Source organism: Parus major, chromosome 22 (assembly GCF_001522545.3).
Source record: "Parus major isolate Abel chromosome 22, Parus_major1.1, whole genome shotgun sequence".
Lineage (NCBI taxonomy): Eukaryota > Metazoa > Chordata > Aves > Passeriformes > Paridae > Parus > Parus major.
The window spans coordinates 3,671,849-3,683,607 of record NC_031790.1 but is presented as its reverse complement, the minus strand read 5'-3'; the positions used below and the strand labels follow the sequence as shown (position 1 = coordinate 3,683,607).

General features: G+C 62.2%; 3 protein-coding genes across 4 annotated transcripts in view; 2 read left to right on the top strand and 1 right to left on the bottom strand.

Annotated features, from left to right (window-relative positions):
• Positions 1 to 1,944: 1,944 nt before the first annotated feature.
• On the bottom strand, positions 1,945 to 6,142 carry BAG4 (BAG cochaperone 4). Its single transcript, XM_015648719.2, has 4 exons — positions 6,094 to 6,142; positions 4,426 to 4,665; positions 3,620 to 3,856; positions 1,945 to 3,276 (listed from the first exon to the last, which is right to left on the bottom strand). The coding sequence occupies exons 1-4, from the start codon at positions 6,139 to 6,141 to the stop codon at positions 2,788 to 2,790; spliced, it is 1,014 nt and encodes a 337-aa protein (XP_015504205.1). The 5' UTR covers position 6,142; the 3' UTR covers positions 1,945 to 2,787.
• Positions 6,143 to 6,267: 125 nt separating this feature from the next.
• LSM1 (LSM1 homolog, mRNA degradation associated) lies at positions 6,268 to 9,124 on the top strand. Of its 2 annotated transcripts, XM_015648728.2 has the most exons (4): positions 6,268 to 6,395; positions 6,641 to 6,709; positions 7,204 to 7,319; positions 7,839 to 9,124. In XM_015648728.2, exons 1-4 carry the CDS (start codon positions 6,350 to 6,352, stop codon positions 8,007 to 8,009), a joined length of 402 nt encoding a protein of 133 aa, XP_015504214.1. In that variant the 5' UTR covers positions 6,268 to 6,349; the 3' UTR covers positions 8,010 to 9,124. The 2 variants fall into 2 exon arrangements, with proteins under 2 accessions (XP_015504214.1, XP_018864346.1); XM_019008801.2 differs by lacking the exon at positions 6,641 to 6,709 and having other exon boundaries at positions 6,277 to 6,395.
• A 2,444-nt stretch (positions 9,125 to 11,568) lies between these two features.
• Positions 11,569 to 11,759, top strand: part of STAR (steroidogenic acute regulatory protein) — a 3,954-nt gene continuing 3,763 nt past the window's right edge. Inside the window, exon 1 of the mRNA XM_015648722.3 lies at positions 11,569 to 11,724. Within this exon, the coding sequence (XP_015504208.1) occupies positions 11,661 to 11,724 (64 nt within the window). The 5' untranslated portion in view covers positions 11,569 to 11,660. The remainder of the gene's footprint in view (positions 11,725 to 11,759) is intronic.

Below are 11,759 nucleotides of genomic sequence, written 5' to 3'. Positions count from 1 at the left end.
GGAGCGGGGATTGCCCGCAATCACTGCCCGCAGTCCCTGCCCGCAGTCCCCGCTGGGGCTCCTGCCTGCAGCCTCGCCATCCCTGCCCGCAGCCTTTGCCCTCAGCCCCTCCCTGCAGCCCTGCCACTGCTGCCCTGCCTCTGCTCGTGTTCCCTGCCCGCGTTCCCTGCCCGTGACCCCTGCCCGCGATCCCTGCCCGTCACCTTTGCCTACATCCCTGCCACGATCCTTCCCTGCCCGTCACCTTTGCCTACATCCCTGCCACGATCCCTGCCTGTGACCCCTGCCCGTGTTCTCTGCCCGTGATCCATCCCTGTGACCCCTGCCCGTGTTCCCTGTCTGTGACCCCTGCCCACAATCCCTCCTGTGTTCCCTCCCTGTGTTCCCTGCCCCTGCCCCTTTTCCCTTCCCCTGCTCGTGTTCCCTGCCTGTGTCCCCTGCCCGTGTTCCCTGCCCGTGTTCCCTGCCCTCGGCAGTGGCTCGGGTGGCAGTCCCTGTGACCCCGAGCTGGATGGAGGGTTCTGGGGTGCAGGGAAACCCCACCCTGGTGCCCACTTCAGCACAACAAACCCTCCAGCACGGGGTGATTGCAGCAGAAAGCACGCGGTGCTGATTTAATGTTTGTTTTTCAGTCCCTCTGTGACACTTCAGCCTCCGTGGCGATTGAGAAACCTTCTGCTGAGGGCGAGCACTGCTGGAGAAGCAAGGGGCAACCCCAGGGAGAGTTTGGTTTCTGTAGAGATGAGCCCGGCGATAAACAGAGACAGACTTTCTAATTTGGGCGTTGTGATGTGGGTGGATGCTGCAAGATAAAGCAGCTGCCAGGAGCTCTGTCCCGGCGCTCACCGTGCCACAGCAGGGACTGGGGAGGAAAAGGGAAGGCTCGGGATGCTCAGTGCTGCAGTTGTGCAGCTGGAGAGCAAACACCTGCAACCCTGAGTGTGCAGAGCCCGCACAGCCGCTGCCGACACAGCTCCTGCCCCCATCAAACCATCTGCACCCGGCCGAGCCGCGATGCTCTTCGGTCCTGTGTGAAAGCGGCAGAGGCAGCAGGTAGGGATCAGTTACATCCTGCTGCCTGAGCTGTGGGACGTGTGCTAATCCCTGACCCAGCTCAGCTTTGGAGGAAACACACAAAACCCACCCGGGGATGCCAAAGTGTCCCAGGCAGCCACACCAAACCACAGAGCTGTTCGGATCCCCACGCCCTGCAACAACAGCCTGTCATTTCAGCCCACTTCTTCATGTTCTCTCCTGTGCTTTTCTCCAGGCATCTGCATAACCCTCTGCCAAGGAGGCAGGAACAAGAAATATTGTTCAGGAATGTTACCTGGATGGGTCCAGCTGATGGGGGAAGGGGTGGCACTCACAGGCCCTGGGCCACTGCTTCACCAGCACAGTGACAAGGCAGCACTCAGAACTGTGAACTGCTTTGATCTCCCTGCACAGCCAGCAATCCCCAGGAGGCAGATGGAATTCCAGGCTGGAAAAGCGTGGAATAGCCGGCCTGGCTGCTCCCTGTCTAACACAAAATGAAACAGCAGCTGAGCCTTTCCCTGTCCCGGGACATCCACCTTCCCCCAGCTCAGACGTGGCTGCAGGCTGACCACAGACACATCCAACAAGCTCCAAAGGTCAGCCCTGTGCCCACAGCCCTGGCTGGGAATGCGGGAGCTGCCTCGGCTGGCTGTCAGCAGGGTGCATGGTCTCTCAGCCCCAGGCATCCTAAATCCCTTCCCTGACCCTAGAGGCACAGCTGGAGGCTCCTGGAGCATCTGCACTGCCTGGGAGGCAATGGGGCACCCTGGCACCCCAGAACAGCCTTCTCAGATGTTCCATTCACCTCTGAATGGAACTGGGCTGGAGTTGAAGTCTGAGTTACAAAACCTCCCCAACGACTTCCCCTAAAAGAAATAGAGGCTTTGAGACATCTCAATTACAAAATAACATTTAAAACTTGTCAGGGTTTATTAAGTGTCACACACAGCAGTGAGTTCTGTGCAGGTGGTAACCAGGAGGCTGGAACAGGCCGAGCTGTTCCCTCCGTGGTGCTGCACAGTGGGACACAAAACTGGCAGGATGGAGAGGGACATTCAACAGGGGATTTTGAACCAAGTGACCTGGAAATCACTTGCAAGCATCCTGCATTTGTTCTTTCCTTGACTTGCACTTCTCCTTTCCAGTGGCAGAACCAGGATTCCCAGTCTGTTCCCACAGGGACACCCCACGCTGGCTCTGCACCACAGGAGGAACAGCACAAGGTGACATGTGCCAGCACAGTCCCTCCCTCCAGAACCTCAGTGCTGCTCCTTGAGTGCACTAAACCCAAACAACCCCTGTGAGGACACATGGGGTTTATGGCAAGGGAGCTGAAGCTGAAATTACAGGCAGTGAGGACAAACCCAGAGTCTTGGTTGCTGGCTGCACATTGCAGCACATCTGACGAGTGTTGAAAGACTGGCTGTGGCTGTAGGAGACACCCAGAGATTGGCCCTGCTCTGGGGAACTGCACACAACCCCACAGGGCTCCATCCTTGGCCCAGCTCTCTTCAACATCTTCATTAAATATTTTTGCTGCTTCAAACCTCTCGCAATTTGTCCTTTGCTGAGTTGTTCATCGGGGCTGGGCTTCTGGGCTGGCTTTTTGGTGGGCTTGAATTGATTTGTTAACTCAGGGCTTATTGCTATTCCATTGTCAATAGTGCGTAGCAGAAAGAGCTGAGATTTAAGAGAACTGAAACTCTTTGGAACCTCACCAACAGGCTGTGTGTTGTGGCTCATGTGCCTTCACAGCCCCTTTCTTTCCAGTTTTTCCAGTATGGCCTGAATTCTGTGGACGGACTCTTTCCTGGCCTGCCGGACACTGTCCTGGCCCCCAGTCTCAATGGAATCCAGCTCCAGCAGCAGCTTGGTCAACATCTCCTCCAGGAGCCGGTAGGATTTATCTGTCTTTTTCCCTACAAATTCTTCCACCTCTTCCTCCAGCTGTTCAGCCTCCCCCATCACGTGGAGGATCCTCTGAATCTCGGGCTGCATGGCTGCAGGGTTTGTGGAAGGCTGCTCAGCAGGTTTGAAGCCCAGCTCCCGGCTCCCGGCCACGGGCTTCCGTGGAGCGAGGTCATAGAGCTGGGGCTGGGCACTGTACTGCACCCGCGGCTGGGACGGGGCAGCCTTGGCGATCCTGTGCTCATTCCCCACCCCAGAGTGCCTCTGGTTGACATCAGAATAGTAACTGCGTTGGCTGGGGCTTTGCTCAGGTCTGTCGTAGACAGAGTCCTGCAGTCAGAGGGAGAGAACAGCTCTAAGTGCATTTCCCTTAAACACAGAGGGTTCTGCTCTCATCCCGCACCAAACGATGCTGGGGACAGGGACCTGTGCCCTGGTCCCCATGTTGGAAAGCAAGGGGCACCTGTCCAGAGGAGGAGTCTGAGCCCCCAAACCCCCATCAGGGCTGCTGCTGCCTGGGGACCAAAACCGTGGAGTCTCTTCACCCCTGCTCCAACCCAGACAAAGCCTGTCAGACCCATTTCAAGAGCCACCCCAGGACATCCTGTCCTTCCAGTACGTTACGGAATCACAGCCACGGATTTAAGTCTTCTGCATGCAAACAGGAGCTCACCTGTCCCTGTGACTCCCAGGTGGGAGGGTGGGAAGGAGCCCCGCTGCCGCTCCAGGGTGGCTGTGAATCGGACACGTAGAGGCTGCTGTGCCCCGAGGCCGCGGGCCAGGCGTAACGCGGCTGCACCCCAAAGACAGAGTGGGGACCCCACGTGTCCTCCAGGGCTCGGGGCTGCGGCACCGGGAGCCCTGCACTGCTGTCTCCGTACGGGTACTGCGGCATCGGCATTCCAGGGGTCTGAAAGGATGGGGGGAACAGGAATTACAGCTGGGGTCACCCCCAGCACTGCAGCCTCTGACAGCCCTGGGAGCTGGACAGGACAGTGGGGGTGGGCTCTGCTCCCAGGGAACAAGGAACAAGAAAAGGGGAGAGAGCCACGAGCTGTGCCAGGGGAGGTTCAGGTTGGACATCAGGAATTTCTTCATGGAAAGGGTTGTAGAATATTGGAACATTATGGCTGGGGAGGTGGTGGAGTCCCCATCCCTGAAGGTGTCCAAGGAAGGACTGGACGTGGCAGTCAGTGCCCTGGGCCGGGTGACAAGGTGGGGACCGGTCACAGGTTGGATTCTGGGATCTTGGAGGTCTTTTCCAACCTCAGCAATCCTGGGATTCTGGGAAGCAGCTGCAGCTCAGGCTGGCTGCCCAATTCCTGCTTTCCTAGCCCGAGCTCAGGGTCTCCAGAGAACAGGGTGACCACCAGTTTTTTAAAGAGTAAAACCAGGCAGGACAAGGTGCTCGAGAGCCATGGGGACCCCCAGCTCCACGGCCCCAGGACCCCCATGCCAGGACCCGCGAGCTCCCCTTACCTGTGGCGGGGAGTAGCCGGGGACCTGCTGCCTGCGGAGCGCGGAGCCCTCGGGGGGACACTCCGGGGGGCCGTAGCTCCAGGCGGGAGCGGGCGATGGGGGCCGGTAGAAGCCGGCGGGCTCTGTGGGGTAGGGGCTGCGCGGGGGCCCCGAGCAGCAGAAGCCCCGTGCCTGCGGCAGGCTGGCGTAGTGCGGGTACGGGGGGCTGTACGCTCCGTTGGCGTACGGAGAATCCATTGCCTGGGAACAAGGGAAGAGCACAGGGAAGGCGATGGGCCACGGCCACGGACACAGGCGCTCCAGGAACGAGAACTGGCCCTTCCTGCAGTATTGAACTAGGGGGTTCCTTTGCCCTCAAGCTGATCAGTTTGAGGCTCTCCTGGTCGAAGCTGGCTGTACCAGGTCTAACACTGGTTCAGGGGCAGGTGTGCAGCCTCTCACACTGAGCAGCTCCCAGAGGATTCAGTGCCAGCACTGCATCCCCAACCAAAGCACAGAAAACACTCCAGGAAAGTTCATTTTCCTGCTCATTCTCACAGAGACACGATTCAAACAAGCTCCACCAGCCAGTGCTCAGCTCCTTGAGCTGCAGGTTGTGTGGGTCTCTGCATGGAAGGTTTGCACAGCCAGGGCATATCCGAGGATTTACCTGGATCCATCCCAAAACCGATGTGTAGGGAACGTGAGTTTGCACCTGACTGCAGAGGGGATTGTGAAGCCCAGGATTTCAGGAGCTCAGGGAATGACTCCCTGTACCTTAGGGCAAAGCAGTTTTTCCCCTGAGCCGCTTCCTGGAGCGCAGGCTGTACAGCCCCTGTGCCGGGATTTATGGAAGAGCCAGACCAGCCGCGTGTCCCACCGGATAAATCAAACTCCAGCCGTGGCTGGAGAGCAGAGCCGGCTCCGGCAGGGCACAGCCGCTCCCGACACACGGAGCTCGCACAGGAGCCCAAAACCCAGCTGCGATAAATCCCGCAGGTAACGGAACCGGGAATGCCCAGCCACGGGACCGTGACCCTGCCGCTCGGGAAAGGGCTCCGGGATCCCCGCTCTGGGATCACTGAGTTCCCGGGATCTCCGCATTCCCGGGATCCCCACATTCCCGGGATCCCCGCGTTCCCGGGATCTCTGCATTCCCAGGATCCCCTCATTCCCGGGATCCCCGCGTTCCCGGGATCCCCGCGTTCCCAGGATCACCGCGTTCCCGGGATCACCGCTCCGGGATCCCCGCATTCCCGGGATCCCCGCTCTGGGATCTCTGCGTTCCCGGGATCCCCTCATTCCCGGGATTCCCGCGCTCCCGGGATCCCCTCATTCCCGGGATCCCCGCGTTCCCGGGATCCCCGCGCTCTCCACATGCCCCAGGACCGTCCCCGCGGAGCGGCTCCGCCGGCGGCGCTCCCCGCGCTCTCTCCTGCCCCGTTACATGCCCGGGGGAGCCCGCGAGCAGAGCCACGAGAACCCGGCGGCCGTGGGAGGCGGCGGGCAGGGCTCGGGGCCGGGGGCGCTGCCCGTGACCCGGGACCGTCCTGTGCGCCCGTTACCGGGACAGGGCCGGGCCGAGCGCCGCCCCACCGGCCGTGACACCCCGGGGGCCGTGCCCGTCCCGGGAGCCGCACCCATCCCGGGGGCCGTGCCCGTCCCGCGGCCGCCTCCCTGTCCCGTTACCTGCGCGGCCGCCGCCGGCGGGCCCGGCCCTGCCGCGCGGGGCTCCATGGCCGCCGCCAAGGCCGCGCCCCCGCGCGCCCCGCGCCCAATCAGCGGCCGCTGCCCGCTCGCGCTGGCCAATCAGCGGCGGCCCCGCGCGCACGGCCTGCGCGCCTTAAAAGGGCAGCGCCGGGTGGGCCCCGCCCGGCGCGGGCGGTTCCGGGGCGTCGGCGGCACCGGCGCATGGCGGCGCTTCCGCTGCGGGCGCGGCGGCACCATGAACTACATGCCCGGCACGGCCAGCCTGATCCAGGACATCGACAGTGAGTGCGGCCGGGCCCCCGCCGCTCCGGGGCCGGCCCGTCCCCTCCGTGCCCCGTCGGTGCCGCCCCGCCCCGGGGTCCGGAGTCCCGCTCCCCCGGGTCCCACCCTGCGGTTCCCCGTGCCCGGACCCCTCTTCCCGTTTGGAGCCGCCCCCCGTGGGCTCCGGCCCCGCGCGGCGCTGCCCCGGGCGGGGCTCCCGGAGCCGCGGGGGCCGAGGCCGACGCGCCGCTCTCGTTTCCCGCAGAGAAGCACCTGGTGCTGCTGCGGGACGGCCGGACGCTCATCGGGTTCCTGCGCAGCATCGACCAGTTCGGTACGGCCGGGGCTGCGGGCAGCCGCGCGGGCCGGCAGGAGGAGTTCCGAGTGTGCTTGTGCTGGGGGTTAAACACCCGCCTCTGCTCGTGTCCCCCTGGGCTTGGTGCTTCACGGAGGTTTCTCCCACGCCTGGGAGCTCCCCTCCCGCGGTTGCATCCTGCGCTGGCGCTCCGGCATCGCTCTTGGAGCAGAAGCAGCCGGGTGATGTTCATCCTCTAATCTGGTCCTTGACCAGAACTTGCAGTGCCAGCATCGCCGTCATCCTCCGAGCTCCCGCGGGCACGGGGCGCTCGGCGCGGGGGTCTGAGCTCCTGCCCGGTGGGAGCTGGGGGTGCTGAGCTGGGGAGTGTCGGTGGCTTCAGTCACCCGGCTCAGAGCAGCCACCGAGAGATGGAGAACCAGCTCTGAGGCTCTGCCTGGCGGGATGGGGGACGCTGCTCAGCCATAATTCACAGTAGAAAGTCGGTGATTTTCTGTCTCTCGTTGCTGCAGCAAACTTGGTGTTGCACCAGACTGTGGAGCGCATCCACGTGGGCAAGAAGTATGGGGACATCCCTCGGGGCATCTTCGTCGTGAGGGGCGAGAACGTGGTGCTGCTGGGGGAAATTGTAAGTGCACAGCTCCCACTGCAGTCTTGGCCTGAGCTGCGGGTGTTTGTGGTTTGTCTGTCTGCTCTTCTGCTGGGCTGGAATCGGAGCCGCCTCCAGGGCCGGTTCAGGCTGAACCATCACAGAAATGCCAGCCTGCAGGGCAGGGGTTCCTCCTGCTGCCACAGCCGCTCTGGATGACACGAGGGACAAAGAACAATGAGAGGGAGCTGTGGGGAAGCTCCAGCCTGTGTGGCAGGAGTGTCGTTGCTGGCTGTCCCTTACCTCCTTGTTGGCTCTGCACCAGGGAACACCATCTGGCGTGGCTCAGGAGGAGCTGAGCACCGATTGCTTTGGGGTCCCCAGGAGCCCCTTCCCAGGGCTGTGCTGGGGATCCCTGCCCAGCTCCTCACCCCTCAGAGTGTTTCCAGTTTTCTGTCACCCCCAGCCTTTGCTGGGACTCACGGGAGGCGTGTGGCTCACAGGCACCCCGCGCTCCAGGGATGCCGTGCAGAGCTGGAGGGGTCGTTTCTCCTGCAGGACCTGGAGAAGGAGAGCGACACGCCTCTGCAGCAGGTGTCCATCGAGGAGATCCTGGAGGAGCAGCGGGTGGAGCAGCAGGCCAAGCAGGAGTCAGAGAAGCTGAAGGTGCAGGCGCTGAAGGAGCGGGGCCTGTCGGTGCCGCGGGCGGACACGCTGGATGAGTACTGAGTGCTGCCCCTCGCCCGCCCGGGCAGGGACAGCCTTCCGTGGAAAGGCAGGTTTTCATTTGCAGATTGTATTTTCCGTGGTGCTGGTAACTGTACACAAATCATGCCTTTAGTCTCCTTCAGGAGAAGGAGATGAGGAGGGCCCAGCGCACTGGGAGTGCAAGCATTTGTTTTTGGGAGGCAAATCATTGCTCCTTGGGTTTGTTTGCTTTCTCCTCCTCACGTGACTCTGGGTGAGCGTTTTCCTTGACATGTAAATAAATCCTTGATCCTGACATCGATGGTTTTCCAGTATTCTGGTCCTGAGCATTCCCCTCTCTCAGGACAAGCCCCCCTCAGGCCAGCTCCTGTCCCCTCTTTGTGCTGTGCAGGGACAGATGGGACCCCTGGCCAAGCCCTGGGCTCACTCCGAGGGGATGCTGGAGCCTGTGGCAAGATCCTGCTCTGGGAGGGGCAGCAGAACCTGGGTACCCCTGTACCCCAACAGAGACTGCCTCTACCCCCAGCCAGGCTGTGCCATTCCCCTGCAGCTGAGCCTGCTAATTACCAGCTGAAGCCACTAATTACCTGCTGATGAAGAGCTGCTGCACCTGGGGCCCTGCAGAGCCTGGACCTCCAGCCCCTCCTCACTCGGTGCTCAGGGGGAGCCGGCACAGCTGGGTCAGCTTGGAGAGTCCTTTGTCCCCGGTGTGTCCCGGCCCTCCTGGAGGTGGAAGAGTCCTTGGCCTCGGGGCTGGCTTTGGGCAGCTGCCAGGCTCCAGGAGCCTCCTGGGTGTGGGCAGGGAAGGGCAAACCTCGGCAGGGACAATCCCTGTGGAACCTCAGGCTGCTCCCCTGAGGGCAGTAGGAGTTCTTTGGGTGAAGAGTCTGTGCTGGGGGACCAGGGGACAAGCCCAGCTCTGCTTGCTGGGGCTGAACAAAACTGTCCTGGAGAGCTGACAGCTGTTGTGGCCACTGCTGACCCCCTCTCACTGGCCCAGGGACCACTCACTTTGGGGGGAAACATTTCTGCCCCGTTGGACTTGAGTGGGTGTTGTGGGTTTGGGGGTAGCAAAGGTTTAAACAAGGAAATGCTATTTCTTGTTCTAACAAAATTTAATAAAAAGCATTTATGGAGCTGGCTCCTGTGACTGGAAAATCTCTGTCAGGAGGGGATGGCTCTTTGGGGGTGTTTTTGCTGTCCCTGGTTGTTTGGGGGGTGTTTTGGGGTGAAGGAGGATCAGGGCAGTGGTGGCTGGGGAGAGGCAAGGGCTGCCCAGTCCCAGAGGTGGGGTCCCAGCCCTGCAGCCCCAGGGTTTTGGGGGCTGTGAAGAGCTGGTGGGGGTCAAGACATGGAGCTCTTCTGGCTGCTTTTGAGCCCATTATTTTATCACAGTATCAGGGGTGACCTCTGTGGGCACCGGGGGCTGAGGGTTGTCTGCACTCTCCAAATACACCACAGGCAGCCGTGGGATGGGGGGACATCCCCAGTGCTGCAGGAGGGACAGGGCCACCCCCAGAGCCCCCTGCTCCAGGCACTGCAGTGGGAAAGGGGCTGGGAGGGGAATGCTCTTGAAGGTGGCTCCGCTGGGCAGGGTGGGGGACCCGTGGTGGCCCCAGGAACTTTGGGTCCTTCAGGTGCCCTGGTGAATCTCCAGTGCCTTTGCTTGGCATGGTTCTGGTTTTGTACATTTTGTGCATTTGTGGAGGTTTGTGTGCCAGGCTCTGCTACGTGGATGCAAATGGGGCCGTGTGGTGCCCAGGGGGGCTGGGGTGTCCCAGTCAGCCAGATCCCCCTGAAGGTTCTGGGTGCCTTTTGGGGTCTGTGTCATGCTCTGGGGGCTGCAGCATTTCCTCAGGTGCTGTGGCAGTGTGGCTGTGTCCCCTCCTGAGGGCACAGATGGGGTCCTGCCCCCCAGCCCGGAGCCGGAGGGGCAGCTCTGCAAGGGTTGTTTTGGCTCTCCTCACAAACAAGTGCGTGTCCTTGTGCCGAGGCCTTGTGCTGGGAGTGGCTGCTCCATCTGGGATAACAGTCCTGGATTGTTCCCTGCTGTCCCCCTCTGTCAGGGAGGGGGACTGAGGGCTGGGGGCAGTGCACAGTTCTGGGGTGTCTCTGGTGTCCCCGAGCTCTCAGCGCTCTGCGTGTGCTTGGCCAGACGCTCCTGGCTGGGATTTGGGGATTTCAAACCCCCTGGGTTTCCCTCCGGGCTGTGTGCAGGGGGGTGGGAGCAGGTGGGGAGAGCTGTGCCATCACCTGGCAGTCACACCTGTGGGAGCATGGCTGCAAAGAGGGGTTTCCAGCAAGCGTTTTGGGAAGGGATAGTGCAGCTTCTGCCTCCCTGCTGCCCACCCAGCACCTCGGTCTAACCCCACACGCTGACCTGAGGTGTTTTCTGGCCCACAGTGGAGAACAGAGAGAACAGCCCGGGGAGCAGCAGGACCACTCTGCATGGCAGGTGGGACTTGAATCATCTCAGGAAAGCTGGGACAGGTGGGGGGAGACAAAGGGCTCCCTGGGCCGGGCTGCTGGCACAGCGAGGGGGTGACCTCCCCCTGGGCCAGCTTGCTGGAATGGGGAGGAAGGTCAGGCTCCCTGCAGGAGGGTGCAGGGGCTGACGTCAAAGGAAGCAGCTGTAACTCACAGGTTCCTGGGGCTGCTGATCTCCAGGCCGTAATTCATCCCAGAAATGTCATTTCAGCCTTGAGCATTATCGCTGCTCTGCCGTGTCCTGGGGCAGATAACGGGGCCTGGGGATAGGGGGGCTGCCCCTCACTTCAGTCCCAGGCTCAGCAGCTCAGTGTGTTTAATATTCAGTGTTCTGTGGGCTCTTCTGGTTCTCGTACACGGTGTTTGCAGGGGCCCAGCCTGGCTCGTTATCCACGATGATTGTGCTGTGAGATGACACCATCCATCGTTATCCCTCATTATCCATTGTTACCCATCAAAGGTTGGACTCGATGACCTTGGAGGTCTTTTGATGATTCCTTGGTGATGGTGTGACTGTGAGGATGTTGCCTGTCACGGCACACGATCCCTGCCAGGGCGCCCAGGTCCGTGTGCTGTGTGGTCTGTCCCTGGCACAAACAGGTCTGTCCTGGCAGGCCAGGGGGCTCTGGGGGCTCTGCCTGCCCCAGCCCTGGGAGCTGCAGTGCCCAGGGGTGCTGCTGTGTCCAGCACACCCCCCAGCCCCAGGAGCTGCAGTGCCCGGGGCTCTGCCGTGTCCAGCACGCCCCCAGCCCCAGGAGCTGCAGTGCCCGGGGCTCTGCCGTGTCCACCACACCCCCAGCCCTGGGAGCTGCAGTGCCCAGGGGTGCTGCTGTGTCCAGCACACCCCCCAGCCCCAGGAGCTGCAGTGCCCGGGGCTCTGCCGTGTCCAGCACGCCCCCAGCCCCAGGAGATGCAGTTCCCGGGGCTCTGCCGTGTCCAGCACGCTCCCAGCCCCGTGCCCGGTTGAGCCGCAGATGCGTGGGGAGCCGGGGCTGGCCTTGGCCCGCGGGGCCCAGCCCGGGCTGACGCTCTTATCTCCCGGCTGACGGGGCAGAATCCTTCAGCCCCCGCTACTTAAGGCCGTGCACGGCGGGGCTGGACCGGAGCAGCGCCGGCACGGACGGACAGACAGCGCTGAGGCCTCCACAGCCACTGCCCAGCCCACGGCTCCGACCCCACAGGAAGATGCTGCCAGCCACATCCAAGCTCTGCGCTGCCATCTCCTACCGCCACCTGCGCAACATGACCGGTGAGCAGGGCTGGGACAGCTCCTGTCCGTCTGTC